The sequence below is a fragment of the Suricata suricatta genome, chromosome 2 (assembly GCF_006229205.1).
Source record: "Suricata suricatta isolate VVHF042 chromosome 2, meerkat_22Aug2017_6uvM2_HiC, whole genome shotgun sequence".
NCBI lineage: Eukaryota > Metazoa > Chordata > Mammalia > Carnivora > Herpestidae > Suricata > Suricata suricatta.
Genome location: NC_043701.1, coordinates 108657467 through 108683593, shown reverse-complemented (window position 1 = coordinate 108683593; position 26127 = coordinate 108657467). Strand labels below are relative to the sequence as shown.

Sequence of the window (26127 nt, the reverse complement as noted above, 5' to 3'; positions counted from 1 at the left end):
TTAAGTTTAACGGGTATATGCTTCCAGGCATTCCTCCATTTCTAGAAGGATGGACAGGTTTCATCTCCGGTGGTCCGTCTTTTATCCCTTCACGCCAGTTCCCCTAGACCCGCACGGCCCAGCGCAGCCTCTCTGCGTGGCTAGTGAGCACCTGAAGTGCGGGGAGCACGACTCAGGAACTGAATTCTGTTATTTCAACTTAATGAAGTTAAATTGTGGCTCGTGGCAGTCATACTGGAGAGTGCGGCTCTAGACCTACTTCATTCTCCTTTATGATCCACAATACTGCAACGCGTGGTCCTGCCTAAACTTATTCAACCATTTATTTCTCCACTGGTGAACATTTGTTTTTAATTTTACCCTTACAAGGGCTACAAGGTAGGATGCTTGGCCATACTGTGTATGTATTGTTAATCTGAGGGGCAAAAGAAGGATGTTGCGGTATTTTACGTTTCCTTATTAACACTCTTTAAAAAGTTACATTAGTGGTTAGGTACTGACAGCATGTGGCATAGAAATAAATAGCAAGAACTGCCGTCATCGTTGGCTTGCTGCCGAGTTTCGAGAATACAGGACTCAAGATTCTGTATTGCTTGAAGCCGTAATTATCACTATAATTTCTATGGATGATTCTGCTCTCTGCTGGGTCCACCTGAAGATTAATACACATCAGAGCATGAGCACGGGGTGTGCTGGGGGGGGCAGGGGCGACCAGATCTCAGAACTGGGACACAGGTGTGGAGGGTGGAAGAGGAGAGGGTGAGGCCACACTGTTACCACCAGCCCAGAACCAGAGTCACAGTCCTTGACCGATGGAGCTTGGTTCCCCTTCCCAAAGAAGCCCTTAAATAGAAAGCTTCGCTCAGGTCTAACAACATTCTTGAGCAAACAGTCCTTACTGATAACATCCCCATGAGCTGATTTCATGGATCTGGAAAGTGAAGGGCAAAACGAACACGCATCCGGAGCCAACTACATTCACAAAAAGCTCTGGGGTGCCCCCTGAGAGCCTTTAGTGACAGTACGTAAGTTTGAAAACAGAACTGAAGGGAGCCACTACTTTTAATTCACGGTGATCTAGCAGCAGAATTACAGATCACAGGAAGAGAAATTAGCTTGCTTACAAAAATGGAGCAGTGCTGGTAAACTGGAAATCAGTGACAGTTATCCGTCAGAAAAGTGCCCTGTGAACACAAACCCTTCTGTAACTGATACTGTGAGCTTGTAGGATTTGATAAAAAATTAACTGAAAAGTAAATGTGAATTTACTGCACTGATAGGCAAACAAAGAAAAATATTTTACTAGAGTTATTTATGGTGATCTACATTCCGTTTCTTAGGCAAATCCTCACTGCTCTAAATTTAACCTGTTGATATTACTATTCAACTATGTAATCAAGCTTAATTTTGAGAATTCACAGTATACTCAAAAGATGGGCTGCAATTTTTTCTAAGCTTAGGGTCACTTAGATCATTCTAGTTTGTTGACGCAGAAGTATTTTTGGAATAAAATGAATTCAGTTCCAGTAACACTAATATTTGGACCGAATTCTCAAGTAGCTTTTCCAAAGAAAACCATTTCACTGTTTCCATTAAAAGACCATGTCCGAGAACTTTCTGCAGGGACTCCTGATTGGTAAGGAGTTGAGTGTATGAGAAGTCACACGTGTCCAAATAATTCACAGATCGGGCCCTAGGACACGTTTCTTGTTCTGTGGAGTGAAGGTGAGACAGACCCCAAACCCCGTGAAACGGTCTCCGGAGCAGAGCGACAATCAGAATTAAACCGAGGTGGGCGGGGGAAGGTCAGGCCAGTCCAGGCCTCAGGCCTCTGGCTGCAGGTGTAATGGCAGCAAGGCTTCCGGCTGAACAGGACTTTCCTACCTAAGCTGATGTGGTCACGGGAGACTCTCGTTTCTGGGGGGGATGATTCTAGCATGATCAGCTGTATTTTAGATGATAAGATTAGTGAAAACCAGTAAGGTCTACAAGCTCAGGTACTTTCCTTCCAGCCACCTGCTAGGCCAGCAATTCACAAGCGTAAGTAGCGGAAAAGTCTTTCTCTTACCTGGCAGTTGTTTTTCTGTGACTTTCTGATCAACTTGATTAGGATATTTTATCTGCAGTGCTTGAAGGAAAAAAGGAAAGAGTGATTGAGACCTACTGTAGTAAGGATTTAAATTACACACGCACGTTGGCAGCAGCCGACAAATGGTAACGCCTGTCCAGTCCAGCTTGGCTCAAATCCTGATAAAGGAACAGGCCGTACTGGTGTGGAAAATTCCTTCGGTTAGTACTTCACAGAATGACTGACAACAACACAAAAATAGCTGGACCAACAGGCTAATGCCTTCCCTTCTGCCCTTAGTGCTTTCCTGAGAAGTCGGCTGTGCGTCCCCGTGTAAGAAGAGTCACATCTGCAAACCACATGTCCGTTCACTTATCACATACTGCCCATTCGTGACACAATTGAGTTGAAAGCATGAGATTTACCAAAATGTGCAATATAAGAATTTAAAAAAAAATTTTATGTTTATTTTTGAGAAAGAGAGAAAGAAGCCAAGCGTGAGTGGGTCGGAGGCAGAGGGGGTGGGAGACAGACTCCAAAGCAGAAAGCAGGCTCCAGACTTGGAGCGGTCAGCACAGAGCCGGGTGTGGGCTCAAACCCATGAACCGTGAGATCATGACCTGAGCAGACGTTGGACACTTAATTGACTGGGCCACCCAGGCGCCCCCCCAATACAAGAATTTAGGTAGGCTTGAGAATTCGTTATTTCTCTAAAAACTGAAGTACTCACTTAGGTACTTACTTAAGAGACACAATCCCTAACAGCTCATCATTATCTGTTTCTGCACCTAAGGTCACGAATACAAATACGCGCTCTTTGAGTGTGAGGTTCTTACTTAGCAGCTGGTTTTTGAGCAGAAACGGCTGCTGTGTTTGGAGTTCCCCGTCTTCGGGTGCACCATACTCTGCATAAGAAGAAATAAAGAAGGATGAATGAGAAATCTGAGGTCGCCGGAATTAAAAACACAAATAGGTTAAGTGTTCACGTAGCCTTTTCCCTTCCCAGGATAAACCTCGCAGCAGCTGCTGGGCGAACCCTGCAGCGGGTTTCTTTTATTCGGTTGCTCATTTGCTTATTTTTAGTAAGGGTGGAAGGCAACTGCGTGCAAGTCCAGGCCCTCCGTCAGCTGTGCGCGGTCACTGGTCCACACAGACAGGTGGTGCCCTGACCCGAGCTGGCAACCCGAGGCTGGGCTTTCAGACACTTCAGACACTTATTCAAAGTTTCACCTTTGCTAACAATTCCGTTGCTGTTGGAAGCCAATTTCTGAACTCACTAAGTTGAGAAAACTCCTTGTGAGGTAAGGCAGGTTTCCAAGGCCTCCCGCTGCCAGATGGTGACCGATGTCTATCCCCCACTCAATTGTTTTTGCCTGAGCACCGACCCCCAGGCACCTTGCTGACTGGTATCAGGAGTGACTTGCCCCTTATCCTAAAATATGCTGATTGCACCTTGTGAAGGAATTTATTGTAGGAACTTCTTTTGTGATTATGAGAGCAAACATTGCATTTCCTGAGAATCCTGTTTTTCTTATACTTCCTCTTAAGCAAACAGGCTATTGACCCCTGCCCACAAAGAACTAACTTTTGCCTTTGCTGTGCTAAAAACATTGTCTTGTATTTAAATGCTGAAGATCCTTTCCTTCCCCATACGATAGGCACCTAAGTCACTTACATCAATCACTTTTGAGAAGGATTATGCATGAGCTTTCTACCAATCTATGTTCTGGAACATTTTTACATACCAAAGAAATTTACCATCAGAAATCATTGTCTAAGGTAAATGCCAATTCTGTAATGACCCCATACACTTTTTTCCATAAATAAAGCTAGCTCTCAGGTCAGTGCAGAGATGCCTACCTGGTCATCATAAAGAAATTCCTGGCTCTCTCCTTCCCCCACCCTCTTCCGCCGACATGGTCCACCCTTCAGGGAACCCTGGACCTGCTGGAACTAGACTCTGGGCACCTCGCCTTCTGGGTCCTGGGAGAGAAGCCTGATGCCACCTGGGACACATCGCATGGGACACCCTCGAGTCTCAGCCAGAGCACGTGACACCAGGCTGGGCACATGCACCTCCCCGGCCTGGGAAAGCTGTACCCTCCTGCTCGAACTTCTACTGGCCCAACCAGAGACTGTATTTCTAGAAATATCCCCAAGTATCTGTGCTTTTGTCTTGAAGCGTTCTGGTGTGAAATACTGAGCCGTATGTGTGGGAATGCATTGGAACCTTCCCTTCCTGTCCCCTCCCCAAGTGCTCCAGAATTCACCTAAGGTGCCCAGGAAACTGGGCCAGCTAATAGGGTGATTTGAAAGCAATTCCCGTAGGCAGCCTTTCTTCCTCAAAGACAATGTTCCATCCTGAAGCAGTAAGCTTCTTGCATTAAGAAATACATATATTAAAAAAACCACATAAAAGTGAAATTTGGAGTAATAATGAAGTCAGAACAAAATGGAAAGTTACATCATGGACAAAGAATCATGAAGTCATGCCTTCAATGCCTGAGGACCCAGGGTGGCGAAGGGAAGGGAGCACCTTGTGTGCCCAGTGCCCATACTGGCAGGGAACAGGCGTGTGGGGAGCACTCGGGACCAAGGGCTTGAGCAAGTACTGTGCGCTTGTCCAGACTTTCCTGGACGTTAGAATTAGCTGGGAGCTTAAATACCAATGTCCAAGTTCTACCTTAACATCTGTTCATTTTTTTTTACACTTATATATTTATTTTTGAGAGACTGAGATAGTGTGAGCAGGGGAGGGGCAGCGAGGGAGGCAGAGAGAGAATCCCAAGCAGGCTCCTCTCCTTCTGCACAAAGCATGACGTGGGGCTCGAACCCACAAACTGTGAGATCATGACCTGGGCTGAAACCAAGGGCCGCTTAGGTGACTGAGCCACTCTGTTGCCCCTTAAGTTTTAAAATGCCCTCTGTTACAACCAGAGTCGAGATCCCTGGAGCGCTTCCTGCCCCCCTTAGACGAGGCAGTGGGGAGTCGGGTGAGTTTGCGGACAGAACCTGCACCTCCCAGCCGCTCTCCCCCCTGCACACCCACCTCTCCCCTCCAGGAGTCCGCAGGCCCTCAGGGTTCCTTCTGCTGAGCAGCCAGCAGCTGACTGCTCTTCCCTGAAGGTGGCGGTTTAATTCTTGCTCCCAACTCACCAGAGCCCCCGGGAAAGCACCTGTCAGCTATTCAGAGGACTACAAGGGCCCCAGAGGAGAAAAACGGGGGTAGGGGGAGGCACAGGGCCTCACGTACATACTCAGGCAGAGCGAGTGGTATCTGGGATGGGCTGCAAGGAATTCTTCATTTGGTCTGTTTTTGTCAGGATCCTGATGTCCGCCAGCCTTTTTCCATTCATTTCCAAATGCTTTTCGGTAGTCAAGCTCAGCCCCACGCCTTTCCTCTGAGAGAATCTATATTAATGTGAGTAAGAACAGGTTTGTTAAGGTGGGGTTTTTTTTTTTGTTTTGTTTATTTTTGAGAGGTAATAAACAAGGGGGACCAGCAGAGAGAGGGAGACACAGAATTCGAAGCAGCTCCAGGGTCTGAGCTGTCAGCACAGAGCTCGACGTGGGGCTGGAACCCACAAACCAAGAGATCATGACCCGAGCAGAGCTGGCTCCACTGCGCCACCAACGGAATCACCCAGGTGCCCCGTTCGAGTGTTTGCCTAATGAGTGTTTGCATTTTGTACCCTGTCCTTCCTCCAGTGTTCACACACACAGAATAACCAAATCGAGAGGGACAGTGCGTCACGATAGCTTTACCTTTCCTTGTGAGCACGGACCGAATTGTGGAGTTTACTGCAGAAGAAAAAGGGATTTCAGTCTTGGGCTTTTCTCCGTGAGGGCTGGTCCAGGAGCGGCGTGTTGGCTGCGGCAGCGCCCCCGCCCCGGACGAGCAGGTACTGCAGGCGGACGGCAGGGGCTGCGGAGAGGGTGCGCTCTGCGCTCTGCCTTCTTGCTGCCTGTGCTCCCCCGGGAAAGGAGCCAGTGCCCGAAAGTGTCCGTCCTCCCCCAAGCGGCTGAGCAACCTCTCCTGTCCTCACCTGGGTAACAGCTGAGCAACCTCCCCTGTTCTCACCCGGGTAACGCTACCTCCTGGGGAGTCGGAAGCAAACACATCTTCAGAACAGGCAAGGACAGAATTTTACCACTTGGAGGAAAACTACATCTGAACCCTTCACAAGATTCAGGGGCGCCTGGGGGTGGGGGTGGGGGTGGGGGTGGGCTCAGTCAGTTAAGCGTCTGACTCTTAATCTTAGCTCAGGTCATAATCCCACGGTTTGGGAGTTGGAGCCCCGCACAGGGCTCTGGTGACAGCGTGGAGCCTGCTTGGGATTTTCTTGCTCTCCTCTCTCTGCCCTTCTCTAGTTCACACACGTGCTCTCTCAAAATAAACCACCCAAAAATACACCATAATGATACTAAGTGCTCACCTCACATTTGTTCAGGGTCTTCAGCTGACTGATTTTGGCGATAATGAACTGACGTGTGGTCTGAGCTCCCCCGCTGTCTCCTTCAGTCAGGGGGTTTCTTAGGCAGGACAGAGCGTGCAGACTCTGTAACTTATCCAGCTCGTTGATAAATGACCACTGAAACCCAGCAGAAGAAAATCCATGAAAATAAGCCTGCTTCAGGCTACTTTCCTGATGACTTGAACTAAATCAGCAAGAGGAAAGCAAGACTCTCTAGTTCCAAGCTGCGGCACAGGACTGCCCAACACACCGAGCACCCCCTAGGAAGACTGTGTGCTTTTACTCTAGACCTGTGCTGTGTAAAACGACAGTCTGACTACGTGCGAATTAAACTAGGTTCTTTGTTAGTATTTTGGGGGTTTCTGAAGACTTTCACCCTGAGGAAGCATTTGTCTTTCAACCTAAAATATATTTTTACTACAGCAAAATAAAAAGTTTCTGCACGGCAAGGGAAACCATGAACAAAACTAAAAGGCAACCTACAGAATGGGAGAAGATAATTGCAAATGACATATCCAATAAAGGGTTAGTATCTGAAATATGTAAAGAACTTCTAAAACCAAACACCCAAAAGACAAATACAGGAAAACCTTGGGTTGCGAAGAACTTGTTCCGTGAGTGTTCCACAGGACGAGCAAACTTTTCTAATGAATTTAATTTGATAAATGAGCAATGTCTTGCAATACGAGTCGGACGTGAGGCCGAACATCACGTGATCACAACTGAGGCAGTGGTTCTGGAAATTTGCTTTGATAGATGAGTAGTTTGGATTAGAAGCAAGTTTTTGGGATGAATTATGCTCGCAAACCAAGGTTTCACTGTGATTCAATTAAAAATGGGCAAAAGAAATGAACACATTTCTCCAAAGAACCCACTCAGATGGCCAACAGATACAAGCTAAGATATTCAACATCCCGGATCATCAGGGAAATGCAAATCAAAACTCCAGTGGGAGATCAGCTCACACCTGTCAGAACGGCTAAAAGCAAACTCACAAGAAACAACAAGTGTTGGTGAGGATGTGGAGAAAGAGGAACCCTTATGAACTATCAGTGGGAATGCAACCTGGTGCAGCCACTGTGGAAAACAGTATGGAAGTTCCTCAAAAAGTTAAAAATAGAACTCCATACAATCCAGTAATTGCATTACTGGGTCTTTACCCAAAAAAATGCAAAAACACTAGCTTTGGGATACATGCACCCGTGTTTACTGCAGCATTATTTACAAGAGTCAAATCATGGATGCAGTCCAAGTGTCCATGGATAGATGGCTGGATAAAGATGATGTGGTGCATATATTCATATGTATAGAGTAAAATATTACTCAACCATAAGAATAAAATCTTGCCATTTGCAACAACATGGATGGAGCGAGGAAGTATTATACTATGTGAAATAAATCAAATAATGTATAATTTCACTCATGTGGGATTTAAGAAACAAAACAAATGAACAGAGGAAAACAAAAGAGAGACAAACTAAGAAACAGAGTCTTAACTATAGAGAATAAACTGCTGGTCACCAGAGGGGCGGGGGTGGGGGTGGGACACGTGATGGGCATTAAGAACACATGTATGGCGATGAGCCCGGGGCACCATGTAACAATGGTGAATCCCTGTACTGTGCACCCGAAATGGACACAATGCTGCATGTTAACGACACTGGAATTAAAGCTAAAAACTGCAGGGGCGCCTGGGTGGCTCAGCTGGTTGAGCATCCGACTTCAGCTCAGGTCATGATCTCACAGAGTGTGAGTTTAAGCCCCATGTCCGGCTCTGTGCTGACAGCCCAGAGCCTGGAGCCTGCTTCAGGTTCTGTGTGTGTGTTGTGTCTCTCTCTCTCTCTCTGCCTCTTCCCCACTCATCCTCTGTCTCTCTCTTCTTCAAAATTAAATAAACATTTAAAAAAATTTAAATACTTCATAAAGAGTATTTTTAAAGTAAAATATTTTTAATAGAAGGAACCTGAAACTCGGTCAGGAGCGTGGAGGTGAGTGAGGATGCAGAGTGCACACTGTGGAGGAGCTCTTACTTGTGAGATCTGATTGTCATTGACTACAAGGTACTGCAAGGAAGGAAACATTGATGTTTTGCACCCTGGAAAAAAGGAGAATTAAGTTACACAGCAGAAGTGAAAGAGAGCTCAAGTATGGGGTAATGGGCGGGGGGAGTTGAGTGAATGATCTCAAATACCAGTTCCCGCATCCGGAAAATGTATGGAAGAAATTCCAACGTCAGAAAGGATTAGTTGTTCTAATCTGAAATTTAAAATGTTACATTGATTACAAGGAACAATACAAAATGCTATAGGTGGTCAACCAGACCAGGTTTGTAATTCTCTTCCCCCGCCCTAGGTTCTCATGCCTCGTGAAAGGCTAAGAAACCAGAGGGTCTGGCTTAGGGCGCGCAGCAGGACTGTTCACGCTGAGTCGGGAGGGATCCCCGGTCACCGAACTGCTCCTGGTGCCCACGGCTGTGCTACGTGCTAACGGGTCTCAAGATGAAAGAGACGTGGTCTGACTTCCCAAAGCTTAGTGAATGAAGACTTCTGACCTCAGCACGAGGGCCAAATTACCCTTTCCTCAACTATCTAGGACAGACACAGACTATGGCTCACAAGTACCTCCTCTACGTGAATTCCAAGCAAAGTGCCCCAAAGGGAATGGCTCAGGTGTGAGGCCTGCCTGAGCAAGCACACACAGCCTCTGATCCAGTCACTAAAAATTCCCTAAGCACAGTTGTATTGGCATTTTAGGAGCAAATTACCTGGGCAAATATGCTATTCGGAACAGCTGATTTTCATCAATTAATGGATTCGAGGAAAGGTCTAATAACTTGACTGTCTGTAGAACACCCACTGGCCTGTGTGGAAAATCAAAGTGTTTCAACATGAATATTTAATCTCTTACTTGTTTTCAAAGATCAATGGCTTTTAAAATCCCTGCATTTGGTATAAAGGAGAAGAAGGGGGCAGGAGTGGACGGACTGTGACTGTGAAAGGGCAACAGGAGGGACCCTGTGGTGCTGGCAGTGTCCTTCCTATCCATGGATGGACGGCCTTCAGGATCCTGGCTGTGACACCACACCAGTGGGGGGAAGGGGGCTCTGGGCATTCTTTCTTACAACTGCACGTGAACCTCAAATTATCTCCAAATAAACAGTTTAACTTAAAAACACCTGTATTCACCTGTATGAGATCATTCCATATAGTAAAATCTCATTAGCTTGAATTCTTTCATTGGGAATGCGTTATAAATTTGCTCGCATTTAATTTCACATAGTAATTTGATGATATCAACAAAAGAGAAAGGCAAGACCACGTACTTAAGTTACTCAAGGGGGCTAAGCTTTTCCATAGACTCTAGTTCATCCATCTCCCACAGACAGTGCTACCTACAGTGCAGGATTGAATCCAGAGGAAAGCATTTCTTCCAAAACCTCCATTTAGAAACAGAAGTTAACTATCTTTCTATGAAGTAATAAAGTTCTTTCCTTCAAAATGTTTGATTCAAGGCTTTCACACTAATTGGCTTTTCCTCAATTAGAACAAATTATCTGACACTCTAATTTGTGAGTAATAAGCATTTTCCAATTCTTATTTGCAAATCCTTTAAAACAATAAACTTGGACGGTGGCCCCTGGGTGGGACCAGTCCATTGAGTGTCTGACTTCATTTCTGCTCAGGTCATGATCTCAAAGTCTATGGGATCAAGTCCCACCTCTGGCTCTGTGCTGACAACGTGGAGCCCGCTTGGGATTCTCTCTCCCCCTCTCTCTCTCTCTCTCTGCCCCTCCCCCCTCCTACTCCCTCTCAAAATAAATAAATAAATAAATATTAAAAGCAATTCATGTTGGGTATAATGGAGATCATGTATTTATTCAGGGTGACTGACTGGTGATGCACGCGTGTAAGGGAACCCTTGTTACCTTTCTGAAATGGAGAGATTGTTAGACTCGAGGTACAGCTCCTCCAGGACCGGCCACCCGGGGGCGCACTGCAGCACCTAGAAGGGAAACTCCGGTCAGGCTGGTTGTTTCCTCCCGGGTGTTTATTACTTTCCCTCCCTATCCGTTCAGTTCAGTTACTGTGTGAGAAATAAAGTGCCCTACGGACACTCTGTCGCAGCCTCTAATTCAGACCAGGAGTGCTAGTGGACGGGCGATAAAATTTAAACGTTAAGGGCTGTGTTTTAATGACATGGCCGCATATACATCGGGCACCCTGAGCCCACCAAGGTAGCTACGAATGCGCCATCCAGGGGCATTGGCATCCTGAACTACGTGGATTCGCAGACGTGGACAGTTCGCTTCACCAGAGGAAGGGGCTTGCTGTCAACCACCTCCTCGACGCTCAGTGCCAACCCCGGGTTCGCACAGGGAATGCTAATCAGCCGGTACTTAGCAACCCTGATTTCTCAGTTCCCTCACTTCACCACCGTCCCCAGCACCCGGAGCTCCGAGTGCCCTTCCTGTCCCAGTGCTAAACCTGAACGCACTCACCAGGAAGGTGCCCTAGGACACAAGCGCACCAGGCAGAGGCAACTCGGCTCCGAGAGAGGTGCCTCGGTGGCATTTCATAGACACACCACTTCGCCAGGGTTATGCTTATTGGCACTTGGTTCAGAAAAGGAATATTCTGGGTGTGTGAGGTCCGTTAACCTCGCACAGAAAACAGTAGTGCCAGATATGAATCCCAAACGCTGCCAGGCCAAGGACCGGCGAGCCCACTTTCGAACCCAGCTGTAGAGGATGAACAGCGGACTGCAGGAGCCAAACTGCGAACAAGAAGAGGATGCGAGAACCTTGCGGAAGCTCCGCCTGGGAGCACTTGCGGGAAAACCAGGCGAGCTAAAAGCCCAATCCACAGCTAACTTGAGGGCTTTCTAAGTTCAGCCTCTGTTAACTGCACAGCACCACGGAGCACCACCGTCTAGAAAGACAGCGGAACAAATCAGGAGCCGACAGAGAAAATACGGATCCCAAGGTAGAAACTTCTACTTCACTACAATTATTTTGCGATTCCTTTCTGTGAGGCAGTTTACAGAATGCTATTATTTGGATAATAGGATGATTAAAATGAAGCCACAGATGTGCTTCAATTCCCTATTAAGCCAAGAATTTAACTTCTATCTCTGAGTAATAAAGCAAAGAAATAGGATTACCTCGGCCCACGTTATTCCTGTCCGGTTAAGGACTAAAACCTTCAGTGCAGGAAACTTTCCGGTTAGAGATGGTGAACCCGAGGGAAAGTTTAGTTTATTCTCACTGTGTCGAAAAAGAAACACAATGTGCTGATTGCCTGCTCTCCAGTGGGTCTTAGTGCAAATCACAGAAAGCAACAATTTGGGATTAAATATGAGGAATTTGGTTCATTTCAACCTTAAGGTGAACTTAAGGGTGCCAGGGTGAATCAGTTGGCTAAGCTTCTGACTCTGGGTTTTGGCTCAGGTCATGATCCTGCAGTTCATGGGATCAAGCCCTCCATTGGGCTCTGTGCTGAGAGTTGAGCCTATTTGTGATCCTCTCTCTCTCTGCCCCCTCCTGTTCAAGCTCTCTCTCAAAATAAACATTTTATTAAAAAATGGAATTAAAAACCAAGGAAGTCCAGACTACTAGTCCTACTGATATGCTATACCAGATGGTATAATTTTGCTTCTCCACAGTCTCTAAGCCCCTCTTTACCATTTTAGGATGGATCAAATAAATCACCCTTTCAATTTTCTCTCATGATCCTCATCTCAGAAAGGACTCCATCCTGATAGTCTTTTTATTTTTTATTAAAACAAATTTTTAAATGTTTATTGTATTTTTTAAAGCATGAGCAGTGAAGGGGCAGAAAAAGGTAGACAGAGAATCTGAGGCAGGCTCCAGGCTCTGAGCTGTCAGCACAGAGCCTGATGTGGGGCTCGAACCCATGAATTATGGGGTCATGACCTGACCCAAAGTCGGATGCTTAACCAACTGAGCCACCCAGGTGCCCCCTGACAGTCTTTTTGAAAGAAGATACCATTAAAACATTTTAGCTATTGTTTCCAGAAGAGGAGACACTGCAGGTCAACTTATACCCTTTGCTCTATTGGAAGCACAGTTAACTTAGGCCTGACTATCTGCTATAATTGAATCTGCCTGACCCAGGGACAGCCCACTTGTATATGTAAAGCTGGCTCGAGTATCAAAGGGGATCCCTGGCTGAGCCCTTGGAAAATTAGGTTCAGAGACTGAAACTAAGCAATTATTTGAAAAGGCCTGCAAAACTGTGGCCTCAGGGAAACACCTGGATTGATGGAAAATCCTTATCAGAACTCAATGAAATATCAGTCCAATGAAATTATTTATTCCAAAAGCAATTAAATGCTAGAAGCTTCAGAATGGACAAGCACTTTCTTTTTTAATGTTTTACTTATTTTTGAGAGAGGGAGAGAGACAGCGTGAGCAGGGAAGGGTCAGAGAGAGGGAGACACAGAATCTGAAGACAGGCTTCAGGCTCTGAGCTAGCTGTCAGCACAGAGCCCAGTATGGGGCTCGAATCCAGGAATCATGAGAGCATGACCTGAGCGAAAGTTGGATGCTCAACCGACTGAGCCACGCAGGTGCCCCCCCTTTTTTTAAAGTGATTCTATTAAGTAATCTCTATACCCAGTGTGGGGTTGCACTAGATCAGGAGTTGCACGTTCCACTGAGCCAGCCAAGATGCCCCAGATGAGCACTGTTCATAGCACCTCTCCTACTCCTCAAATACCAACTCCTCCAGATGGCACATCCTTCATGGTTAGGCTCACAAAAAATATGAAGGTCTCCTTACTCAACAGGCCAACCCACCCCCAGCCAATCAAAAGTGAAATATATTCCACCCCCCCCACCCCCAAAAAAGGGATGCTTGGCTGGCTCAGTCAATAATGCACATGACTCTTGATTTCAGAATCGTGAGTTCCAGCCCCACGTTGGGTGTAGAGATTAAAAGTAAAACACACCCCTATTAGTGAGTGACCTCATGTGACCATTTGAAAAACTACAATAACCAAAGAATATTAAAGAGCAGGTAAAAGAAAAAGTTACAATCAGTTAGACTTAAATTCCAGCAAGTTGTCTCCCACTTCCCTCCCCCGGCAAGGTCGTGAGGGAGTGAGGAGTGCTCGGGAGTCTTACAGCAGGTGACACGTGGACGTCCCAGAGTTCTTACCTGAGATTGAGAACCTCCAGGTGTGCAAGCTGATCAGCAATACCCAGGACTTCGTCCCATGAAGACAACAGGTTGCGTGACAAATCTGCCTTTCTGACATCTCAAAGTGCACGTTAAGAAAGAGTAATATAGAAAGATTCATGCAAGACCCAACAGTAGTTACCTCTTAATTCTGGAGCATAGATCTTTTTTTTTTTTTTTTTCTAAACTTACACCCTCTAGCCTGCTTGAAACTCTTCCATAAGCACATACTACTTTTACCTTAAAATTTTTTTTATTTTAGAAAGACAGTTTTAGCGGGCTCCATGCTCAGCACTGAGCCTGACATGGGGCTTGATCCCACACCCCTGGGATCATGACCTAACCTGAAATCAAGAGCATTTGCTCAACCAACTGAGCCATGCAGATGCCCTACTTTTACCTTTTTAAAAAAAAAAAAATTATTTTTGTTTTTTTAATTTATTTTTGAGAGACAGCATGAGCAGGGGAGGGTCAGAGAGAGAGGGAGGCACAGAATCAGAAGCAGGCTCCAGACTTGAGCTGTCAGCACAGAGCCTGACGAGGGGCTGAACCCACGAACCATGAGATCATGATGTGAGCCAAAACTGGACACTTAAAAAACTGAGCCACCCAGGTGCCCCTACTTTTACCTTTTTAAATCACCCAACTCTTGCTTTAGATTCTGTGTCTCCCTCTCTTTGCCCCTCCCCAGCTTACACACACACTCTCTCAAAACTAAAGAAACATTTATATATATATAATTTTTTTAAAAGGGGCGCCTGGGTGGCTCAGTTGGTTAAACATCCAACTTTGGCTCAGGTCCTGATCTCACAGTTTGTGAGTTCGAGCCCTACATCGGGTTCTGTGTCTCCCCCTCTCTCTGCCCCTCCCCAGCTCATTCTCTCTCAAAAATAAACATTAAAAATATTTTTTTAATTAATCAGCCAACACTTTATTTAGAAATGAAAAAGCTGGGGCGCCTGGGTGGCTCAGTTGGTTAAGTGGCCAACTTCAGCTCAAGTCATGATCTCACAATTCGTGGGTTTGACCCCGCATCAGGCTCTGTGCTGACAGCTCAGAGCCTGGGGCCTGCTTCTGATTCTGTGTCTCCCTCTCTCTTTGACCCCCCACCCCCACCCCACACACACTGTGTGTCTCTCTCTCAAAAATTAATAAACTTAAAAAAATGAAATGAAAAAGTTTACCTCATATACTGCAAACTTAAGACAAACATCTACAACCAAGTAAACAAGAAACAAATGTTATAACCAATGCTAAACCATTCTAAGGCTATCCAGCAAAAAGAGAAAAAAGAACAATGACAGTGAGGAAGACCTCGCAGCAGCATGCACCTTCCCCTATGGTGCCTCATTCTGCTCTGCACTGCGGGAACCCCCGATCATTAGCGACATCTCCAGGACAGACAACAGGGCCTAGCACGGAGACATGTTCTATAGTGCTAAGGAAGATTTGGGAATTCAGGGGATAAACTAGTAGGACAGAAAGAACAAGGCACCGAGCTGAGTGCTAGAGGGGAGTGCCATGCCATCCAGAAGGGCACAGCTTAGCAGAACCCCCGGGGGCAGAGAGATGGAGAGAAGCTCGGAGCAGGACTGGACCAGCTAAAGGAGAATGCTGCATGCTACACTGCTATGGTGGGAAGTGATTCATTCATCTCTTCCACAAGTGTGGGGGCCAGCAGTATAGCAGCGAACACAAGTCTCACTGGGGGAGACGGCGGGCCAGGTACAGACACAGGCTCAGGACAGAGGAAAGGGGTGTGTGGGTATTCCATATACACTGGTCATGGAAGACCACCTTCTCTGTGAAGGTGCCACTTAAGCAGAGCAGCTCAGGAAATGAGGAAATGCCATCTTGGAGAAGAGCCTCCGCGCAAAGAGAATGATATGAGCAACGGCCCTGTGGTTAGAAGGCGTGTGGCCTATGACAGGGACAGCGAGCTCCAGCTTGCCTTGGGTTGCTGGAAATGCGGTCGCCTGGGCTGCAGGGACCAGTCCATATCACAAAGGGCTCTGCAGGCCACTACCAAGTCTTGGTTGGTCTCTGACTTAAATGGGAACTACTGGGGGGTGTGGACCACCCTCCGATCTCTGAGCCGGGTGCTTTCACACCTACAGTCAAGCTCTAGCTACCTTTCATTTCCATGACGCTGCTGACTGGAGGCCGTCAGGGTGGGTTAGAAAGGGTGAGTGCAGTATCCTTCCCTCACTGCGTAGGCCAGGATCGTCAGTACACCTGCTGGTCTGCGCAGAGCACACCTGCGTTCTGAAATCCACGCCCAACAATCTGACAGTTTCACACACCGCACTCACGCATGCGCAAGCACATGCACCGCCCCCTCACGCATGCTCACCCTGTGCCCCGTGGAGAGCCAGCTGGCGGGAGAGGCAAGGTCAGGGTACCGGTCCTCCCGCGGCCTGTCCTCCCGGCCCGGGGAGGAACCTCGGAGGTGGCCACTCAAAAAGGATGACTGGATTAGATACACAGGCAAACCTGCCACTTCAGGTGGGAATTCAATCAGGAAGTGCAAGACATCCGTCACCACATCTGCAAGTATCGGCCGGGACTTGATTACCTCCCAAAACCTCATCTCTTCTGGTCTCGGGGGACACTCCCCCCGTCCCCGAGAGAGTCGCATGAAGAAGCGAGATGCCACCTCTCTGGCACATTGCTGACAACTCTGAGCAACCCAACGGTCCACATTCCCAAACCCACCTACTGGCCAGATCTTTTCTGATATATTGAAAATAAATCTTGTGCCACCCAATTCACGATCATCTAAATCATTGGGAAGCCGGCCGGGCAGATCACAGAATGCTCCAGATGCCACTGGGGCATCTTTACCAAGCTACACACTCTGCCTCGGTTCCCCTAACCGCGGAGGAAGGGACCACATTGGTTCAGTTCACTGGGGCCGATGGGAAAGGCTGCTCGTGGGCAAGGTGACCAGGTCCGACAGCCCTGCAGGCTGAGGGAGTGGACACCCAAACACGCTGGCCGGGAGCTCTGCTCTAATTTCTGTCACCACAAAGGACGCACTGTAGACCTAGTTAGAAAGAGCTGGCCAAGGAGAGCTGCTCTTGTGCCATCTCTTCCCGCAGCGAACACGGGTCATAAACTGCTATCTTTGGCATAAATTATTAGGTGGAGACTGGGGAAACTTCAAGATTTGTGAGAAGACCTTTTAAAGTTAGAGAAAGTGGTTGATGAGCACTGGGCATTATATGGAATCCATCTTGACAATTAAACATAATAAAAATACGTGCATACATAAAGTTAGAGAAAGTGGGGGCACCTGGATAGCTCAGTCAGTTAAGTATCCTTCCAACTCTTGATTTCAGCTCAGGTTATGATCCTGGGGTCTTGGGATTGAGCGCCATGTCAACATGGAGCCTGATTAAGATTTTCTTTCTCTCTCTCTCTCTCTTTCTCTCTCTCTCCCTTCACTCACATGTTCCTTCACTCACATGTTCTTTCAAAAATAATTTAAAATAAAAATATTTTAAGTAAGAGAAAACGTATCTCATTTGCCAGTGGGAGGTTTTGTTTTTTTTTTTAAATGTTTATTTTTGAGAGAGAGAGCTCCTGCATAGGAACAGGGGAGGGGCAGAGAGAGAGAGGGAGACACAGAATCTGAAGCAGCTCCAGGCTCTGAGCTGTCAGCACAGAGTCTAACACAGGGCTTGAACCACAAACCATGAGATCACGGAGCTGAAGTCAGATGCTCAACCAACTGAGCCACCCAGGCACCCAAGGTTTTTTATTATTTTAACTTATCTCCCATATTTTTAGTTGTGGGCATGAAAGCAACATACAGCAAACACGCACGCGCGCGCACGCACACAGATGCACACACCACTTCTAGGAGAAGGTAGACAAGATTACAAACTCTGGGAAAGTCTGTTTGGAGGCACTGTGACAGCACACGCAGCTGCCCGCAACAGGAGAAAGGAGTTAGCTTGCTCACCAGGCGGCAGTCCAGCAGGGCCAGCGCAGGGGCCCGGGATGCGGTCAGGCCCCGCTCCTCCTCTGTTCGCCCAGGCCGTGCTGGGTGGTCATCTGCACACAGGACGGCGGCTGGGCCCTCAGTGTCCTGTCCACGCTCAAGGCAGGGAGCGGGGCAAAGGCTCTGGGCAGAAGGCAGACACCAGCCAGGTCTGGCCCCTCCTAAGGAGCCCCGTCCAGAGATTTCTGCTTGACCTTCCCCTGGCTGGGGCGTGTACACTGTCTCACGTGCAGGTAAAGGGGCCTGTGAAGGTGAATGACTCACCTGGGCAGCGACTGCCCCCCGTGAAAGGCAGTCGCCCTTAGGAAGGAAGCTGGGGACCATGGACACGAGGCAAGGGACTGGCGGGGTGTGACACCAGGGCCGCACCCAGCATCACACTTGGTGAAAAGGATACTAGGACATGCTTTGGCAATTGCTCCTTTGTCGCCGGCACCATTCACCACGCAGCTCCTCAGAGAAATTTCTTGCAACCTGTTCAGCTGACTGCATGAAAAACAGTTCACACATATGCATAAGCATGTACATGTCCACTGGCCCTTTAAAACCTAAAAAGATTTTCAGACATATCAAAAGTCACCAAAAATAACAAATACCAGCACCCAGCTCCCACTTTAAGAAACAAAGCTTTAGGGGCGCCTGGGTGGCTCAGTCAGTTGAGTGTCTTGAATTCAGCATAGGTCATGATCTCACAGTTCACGAGTTCGAGCCCTGCATTGGGTTCTGTGCTGACCGTGCAAAGCCTGCCTAGGATCCTCTATCTTTGCCCCTCTCTCCTGCTCTCAATTTCTCTCTCAAACAAATAAGCATAAAAAAATAAACTACAAAAAAAAAAGCATCACACACACTACAAACAGAAATAAAGTTCTGTGTTCCTCCCAGAACATTTTCCTTCCTTCTCTGCTCCCCATAGGTAACCAGGATCCAACACTTGTTTAAACTTAAGAACTGAATAGCTTTACCACACATTTTCATATCCCTAAATAATTACAGTATTTCATGTATAATGAAATTTGATATAAATGGCATCCTAACAGATATCCTCGTCCAACCTTCTCAACAGTATACTGTTCAGCAGTGATTTAGCTAGACCTACCCATGTACCCTAGAGCCACTCAGTTTTATACATTATACACCACAATTTATTCCTCTGCTGACATGTAGATTATTCCCAACCATGCTGTGTACTTGACCTCACACATCAAAGTCTCTCTACAGTTACATCCTGGAGAGCGTGCGTCCCTTCAGCTTTACTACATAATCTCTGAAGCTGCTTTTTAGGTACAGAGAATCTGTGTTCTCTACTCAACGAGCCCGTGTTCTAGTCTCCTCAGAATACCTAAAACATGGAATCTGGAGACCAGGGTTCAAAGCCCAATTCCACCACTTCCTTTGGACTTAAAGTTAAAACTTCTGGGCCTCTGATTCCACAGCTTTAAAATGCTGTGGCATGCACACACATTCACAGCAGCGTTACCACAGGAGCCAAAGGGTGGAAACAACTCAAGAGCCCTTCAATGGATGAACGGATAAACAAATTGTGGTACATCCATACAGTGGAATACTACTCAGCCTGAAATGCAATACAATGTGGGTAAACCTGAGATCACGCTAAGTGAAATAAGCCAGTCACAAAAGGATAATACTGAATGATTCTACTCATTGACTAGAAGAGTCAAGTTTGCAGAGACAGAAAGCAGCATGGTGGCTGCCAAGGGCTGGGGGTGGGGGAAGGGAAATGAGGAGCTGCTATTTGACAGGGAACAGAGTTTCAGTTTGGGAAGGTGAATAGGTTCTGGAGATAGATGGTGTTGACAGCTGTGTGAATGAATGTACTTAGCAGTACCAAACTATACACTTAAAAATGGTTAAGATGGTAAATTGTGGGTTTTTAAAAAAAAATAATCTTAAATGCTGTATAGTGAGTTGTAGCATTGTGAAACCTCAGAATGCTGCCTGATACACAGTAAGTTATTTCGTATAAGTATTTATAAAAATAAGGGTGCCTGGGTGACTTAGTTGAGCATCCAACTTTAGCCCAGGTCATGATCTCACAGTTCATGAGGTTGATCCCTGTGTTGGGCTCTGTGCTTACAGTTCAGAGCCTGGAGCCTGCTCCTGATTCTGTGTGTGTGTGTCTCTCTCTCTGTCCCTCCCTAGGTCCCGCTCACTCTCAATAAATAAAAAAAACATTTACAGTAAATAAATAAATCATAAAAAACTGACAACCTTCGGGGGAAACACTCAGATCAAGATGCAAGGCACCTACTATTATGATCATCAGAATCTGGGGGGAAGGCAGCAACAAAGGTCTAACACAGAGTCTTCCAAACCTGCTCGGTTCACAGCACTCTTGGTGTTTCAGTAATGTTTTCAGTATCCCCATGAGACAAAGGAAACACCTCAGTTTCCGTTTAGTAAGTAGTTAGGGCCAAATAACTTAATAACTATTTACGTCCTGTGACCTTAGTGTCAGCTGGGCCCTGCACAACTTCCCAACCCTTAGAATCAGATTGGACATCACCACCTCCATTTCTTGTTTCCATGATGATTTTCAGGAGAAACTTGCTTTTTATCACAGTGATCACCAAAAACCCAGCTTTGCAGGGATGGGACACCCACAAAAGGAACTGCAGGAATATCATGAAACTGAATAACCTCAAGCTAATAGCTCGCTCTGTGTCCAACAGAGGTCACCGTTTCCCTCTAAAATAAAAAATAACCCGCCCTGCCCAGGAGTTCTCTGAAGTGCCCAGGGGACCTTGCTCCAAAACTTGGAATCCCAGGTCTCAGTACAGACCTCACTCCAAAGCCAAAGTCGTGTAAGAGAAGTCTTACATATTGGTTTGTCTTTTTTTAAATCCAGTTTTTCTAAGTCTTCGTGGTACAAACTCAGAGCCGGTCAGCTGGATATTATTAAGGAGATAAAGTAGAGGTTTCTTTCCATCCGTAACACAGATGATGGAAGAGCACTGAACAATCTCACTTGTTCTCCCCCACGGCTCTAACAGCTTAGGTACTGTTTTACAAATGAAGAAACAGGCTTAGAATGAGGCATACTATCTCTCACAGCTAGAACACTGTCAGAGCCAGAAGTTGGCTTAGCGGACATCTGAACCCAGTGTTGGTCATTTTCAAGAAAGTCACTGGCTAATTACTGAATGCAATGATGCTCAAATAGTACGGTCAATTCCCCCCAAATTCTCGAGTTATAGAGTTGTTCAGAGCCAGGGGAGAAAACTCAGTCTGCAATTTGTCAATATTCACAGAGCCATGGTATTCTCTGAAAGGGATCATTCAGGAAGAAGAAACTGCCTCTTTTGAGGTAAAAGGATCTCGATATGGCATCTTTTTTCATTATCTGCATTTTAAATAGAAAAAATAAAGCAAAAAGTCCAACCCTATGAAGCACATAGTTCTTCAAATCGAAGTCAACCAGTAGGATAAAAAGCAAAAAGCATTCATGACAGTGATCTCTCGGTGGAGGCAGGAAGGCGTGACCTCCTTTTGTTAAATGTATAGTTCCTCAATTCTCACCAATGAGTGTAAACTGCTTTGTGATTAGCAGTCAAGTTGTTGCTTTTTTAAAACTCTCAATTTATTCTGAGTTTTTCTTTCACATATTTTTTTATTGAAAAAAAAATTATGTATAGGAAAGTATGTGCATTAGCCGACATATACATAAGTACATCTCTATGTTCTTAAGTGAGTACGCACAGGTAACCACCACCCAGATCAAGAAATAGTACAGGGTGCGCTGCTGGCTCAGTCGGTAGAGCACATGATTCCAGATCTCAAGGTTGTGAGTTCAAGCCCTGCATTGGCTGTGGAGCCTACTTAAAAAATAGAAAAGGGGTGCCTGGGTGTCTCAGTTTGTTAAGCGACCAACTTCGGCTCAGGTCATGATATCAGGCTCTGGGAGTTCAAGCCGGTATTGGGCTTTGTGCTGACAGCTCAGAGTCTGGAGCCTGATTCAGATTCTGGGTCTCCCTCTTTTTCTGCCCCTCCCCTGCTCACACTCGGTCTATCTCTCTCTCTCTCTCTCTCTCAGAATAATGAACATTAAAAATAATGTTTTTAATAAAAAAATTTTAAATAAATAAAATAATAAAGTGAAATGAGAAAAAAGAAGAGGAAATATTCCATTTCGAGGACTCGGGAAGGGCTCTTTGTACCCTTGATAGTGGCTTCTGCCTCCCCCCAGAACGGTCTATCCTGACTTCTAACACTACAGATCAGTTTTAACTGTTTTTGGCCTTCATATGGACAGCATCACACAACGTGTCCTTCCTCGTGTCTGTCTGACTCCCGGACGCTCTGCTTATGAGATTTCACCCACATGGTTACACAGGACTGTTGTTCGGCCACGTTCACTGCTGCCAGTATGCCTCTGAAAGAATACAACACTATTTATCCGTTATAGGTTTACAGACATTTGGATTGTTCCTCTGCGTTTTCTGTTGTTGCTAATGCTGGTCATCTGTGCTACAAAGCAGAGGCATCAAAGAAATTTTTTCTTCCACGCCGTCACCATGTGCACTTTAAATTTTATATTGTTAAATCTTAACAGTAACAACAGCTAAATAAGGTAGCCCATAAAGACACTTTGAACAAAACCACAGTTTAATTCTTTTACTTGAGAAAGTAACCGACTTCAGGCCTAAGCCAAGTGGCTACAAACCTCCTTTCCAGAGCGGCCACCAGGGGTCACTACGAAGCCACCTCATCCAGGTCAGGGTCAAACAGCACAGCACCGACCATCACTTAGCCTGCATAGCCTGGAAGGTTCTTGTACACTTGTGTCTTTGTGGGAATATGAGCTTCTACTCACTTGGATTCAGACAGGGCGTTAGAGGGAGCAGAAAGGCTCTCTGCATAGAACCACAGTGTCCACGGAGTTTCAGAGAACAGAATGTTTGCATGCACAGCTCTACACTGAATTCTTTGGTGCCCCTCAGACCGCCACATCATAATCTGGGGTCCTTCTTAAAAGCAAGAGCCCGTGGCATTCTGATGCAGGTTTGGGACGGGACCAAAGATTCTGCAATTTCACAAGCAGCCCAGGTGAAAAGGGGGTGCGGCCAGAGATGCAAGCTAGCTCAGTTCTGGATGGGACCAGCACACCACAAGGCTGGTGAGACTGGGTTTCCATTTCTGACTTGTCACCGGCTAGAAATGTCACCATGACACAAAAAAGAACCAACATGTCAATCTAAGGTACTTATGATACAGGACAGTTGGTATAAATATTAATAAGGGCAATCTAATGTTTTAATTCCAATCTAGAAAAGCCCAAGAGCCCTATGCTAAATTAAGAATTTTAGTTTCCCTGAAGACTTCATTCCTCAGATTCGTCCGATTTCAATTTGTGTTTGTGCAGGGAGGCACACCAGATTGGAAGCCAAGTATTGAGTGTCAACACACAGTTGGGTGAACTTCAGTCCTGAGCGGTAATGAAATGGTCAAAGTCAGATCTGCCCTTATCAATTCTACGTACCTTTGCTGTTTTATGACAGAGTCAAAACCAATAGTTTCCACAGGTTTATTTCCAATTATAACAATTTGGTCTTTTCCATCTTCCTCTGGTCCATCTTCTAACATGTAGCGATTCTTAACTGCAGTGAGAAAGTCCACTCCAAAATTTACTTTGTTTGGACGAATAAAGGATCCTCCTGTTGGGTGCCTGGGAAAAAAATGAAATGGGACAGATAAAATATCATCAATGTGAACATTTAAACACAAGGACACATCTGAAAATCCTTTGTAGGGGCGCCTGGGTGGCTCAGTTGGTTAAGCATTCAACTTCAGCTCAGGTCATGATCTCACAGTCCATGGGTTTGAGCCCTGTGTCGGGCTCCAGCTCAGAGCCTGGAGTCTGCTTCAGATTCTGGGTCTCCCTCTCTCTCTTCCCCTCCCCTAATCACACTCTGTCTCTCAAAATAAAATAAAGACAAATTTTTTAAGTCCTTTGTAAACTCAGTCTGCCATGAATGTAAAATGTCTGCATTTACAAATCTGTTTATAAATATTTAGTAGCAAATAGGAGCAATTACACAGTTTTTAAAGATCTTTTTAAGTAATCTTTACATCCAATGTGGGTCTTGAACCTACAACCCTGAAATCAGGAGTTGCATGTTCTACCAACTGAGCCAGCCAGGTGCCCCAACAATTACACAATTTAAAAAAAGAAGATAAAGAAAATATCACCCACCAGAATGGTCATAAATGCAATGTTCTGAAGGCTGGCAAGTTTTTCTCTATGCTGAAAAATCAAAATCAGCATAAAAGGAAAATAATACACAAATGTATAATCGATATGATTGATCAAAGGATTGGGCTTATACAAGCGTATCAAGTCCCAAGAGGTCAACAGACAAGAAGTAAGGAATAGACGATTCACACAAGATGATCCAGAAAGAAGTATGAAATCCGTAGGGGGAGGTTTCACCTTGCTAATTGATTAAGAAATGCAAATCAAATACTGAAATTATTCTCAACAAAACTGGCAAAAAAAATAAAGAAAAATCCTAACACCTCAAGGACTTTAAGGGTTATTCACTATATAATCATACTTCTGAGAATCTGTCAGCAGACAATCATTTAAAAATAAAAACAAAATTGCACTTACAAAGAATCTGTATAATAGCATTTATTTGTAACTGAGGAACTCTGAACACCATAAAAAAAAAAAAGCCCAGCTGAATAAGAACTATTAAAAGTAAACCAGACAGATATCGTCATTAAAACTTCAAGCTGTAACATTTAATAAGATTACTCACAAAATAATGTTGAGATTTTTAAAAATTGAACCAAATTATACATGACAGACCTATAGAGGAGTCATAGCTACAGATAGAAAAAGACTGAATAAGGACACTGAGAGATGTAAACATTTGTGGGTAAAGGCTTAGGTACAAAATCTTTTTAAAAAAACAACTTGAACTAAATACATTTTAAAAGCTTAAATATGGGGCTTAAACAGAGAATGTGGGAGGAATTCTACAGAAATATAGGATATTTACCACAATTTCAGGTTTTAGAGTAATTTTTAGTAACACTCTCTAGCAGGATTTAATGGAAATACTAATATTACTTTATGTAATGACCACTCTGTCAGGCTTTTCAAGAGAGTCAAAGTGGATCTTTGGACCCCTTAAATGTCAGCATCCAGTATTACATCATGGCAGCAAGACCTTATTTTTAGGATCATCTAAGTATGCATGGCAAAACAGCGGAAAATGTTAATATTATCACTTGATCACTTGAGAGAGTAAATGACAAAATACATGAATGGCCAAAAATTATTATAAACACTATTTTGGCTCATAACTTTTAACTCTTAAAGAAATCAAACCTTCCTAGAAGTCATCAGAATTTTAATGGATGAAAACTTATACTGATAAATTTTGTTTCATATCAACACTTTCTTTTCTTTTCTTTTCTTTTTTTAAGTGGGGCCACAGAGGGCACTACAATGGGAAAGAGACTCGGGATCAAGTCAGAAGTGATGTCTGAGGGAAGCAGAAATGGCCCAGAGGTGGCTAAAGCCCCAGAGTGTGGTGTCCTGGAAGCCAGTGAAGAAAGGGGACCACCATGTCCAGTGCTACAGACGGACGCGAGGGGACGGCTGAGGCTGGCCACCAGATCTAGCAACTGGAAGGTGACCCTGGTAGGAGCACGGAGGCGGCAGCCTGAGGGTGAGTTCCAGAAAGGGAGAGGACACGGGGCCCTGGCTACTCTCGCCCGGAGGGGCTTTACCACAAAGGGGAGAAGGGCGCAGGGCGACAGCTGAACGGAGGCAGGGATCAGAAGAGGGAATGTCTTACAGTGGAAGGGCAGATCTGGACTGTGCGCTGCTGAAAATAAGCCAACAGACAGAGGAGCAGGAAGGTGCAGGAAATTAAATTCCCTGTCCCAGCACAGTCAAGTTCTGGGTCTCTATAGTATGTTGTGATATCAGAGGAACACTGACTACTGGAAGCTTCCTAGAAAATATTACATTTTAGCCCTAGGAAAAGTTCATGTTGTAAAAATAAATAAATAAATAAATAAATAAATAAATAACGCAGTTCTCTCTAGAGACCTCTCAAATACAGCTAGCATCATTTTTAAAGAGTTCAAAGGGATCTTCTTTAGAGATGATCTTGGCTAGGACTTCTCAAACATAACATAAAAAGCAGGGTTCCTGGATGGCTCAGTTGGTTAAGTGTCTGACTCCTAGTTTCAGCTCAGGTCATGATCTCTGTCTCTCTTCCTTCCTCCCTTCCTCTCTCTCTCCCCCCCTCCTCTCTCTCCCTGTCTGTCTGTCTCTCTCTCCCCCCCACTTCGTGTGTGTGTGTGTGTGTGTGTGTGTGTGTGTGTGTGTGTGTGTGTGTGTGT

At 45.5% G+C, this 26127-nt stretch overlaps 1 protein-coding gene across 8 annotated transcripts in view; it reads right to left on the bottom strand.

Moving 5' to 3' along the window:
* TBCE (tubulin folding cofactor E) overlaps positions 1 to 26127 on the bottom strand; it is a 114370-nt gene that overhangs the window by 7003 nt on the left and 81240 nt on the right. For 7 of the 8 annotated variants that reach the window (XR_003905448.1, XM_029931544.1, XM_029931534.1 and 4 more), the window contains 12 exons: positions 23246 to 23431; positions 18146 to 18234; positions 13722 to 13821; positions 11704 to 11806; positions 10469 to 10545; positions 9308 to 9403; positions 8735 to 8799; positions 8574 to 8638; positions 6505 to 6660; positions 5326 to 5479; positions 2905 to 2973; positions 2069 to 2128 (listed from right to left, as the gene is read on the bottom strand). Coding sequence is in view for 7 of the 8 variants with exons in the window: in XM_029931544.1 (XP_029787404.1) it covers positions 2069 to 2128; positions 2905 to 2973; positions 5326 to 5479; positions 6505 to 6660; positions 8574 to 8638; positions 8735 to 8799; positions 9308 to 9403; positions 10469 to 10545; positions 11704 to 11806; positions 13722 to 13821; positions 18146 to 18234; positions 23246 to 23431 (1220 nt within the window). In the remaining variant the exon portion in view is untranslated. Of the gene's footprint in view, positions 1 to 2068; positions 2129 to 2904; positions 2974 to 5321; positions 5480 to 6504; positions 6661 to 8573; positions 8639 to 8734; positions 8800 to 9307; positions 9404 to 10468; positions 10546 to 11703; positions 11807 to 13721; positions 13822 to 18145; positions 18235 to 23245; positions 23432 to 26127 lie in introns of all 8 variants that reach the window. The other variant, XM_029931552.1, reaches the window with a different exon arrangement.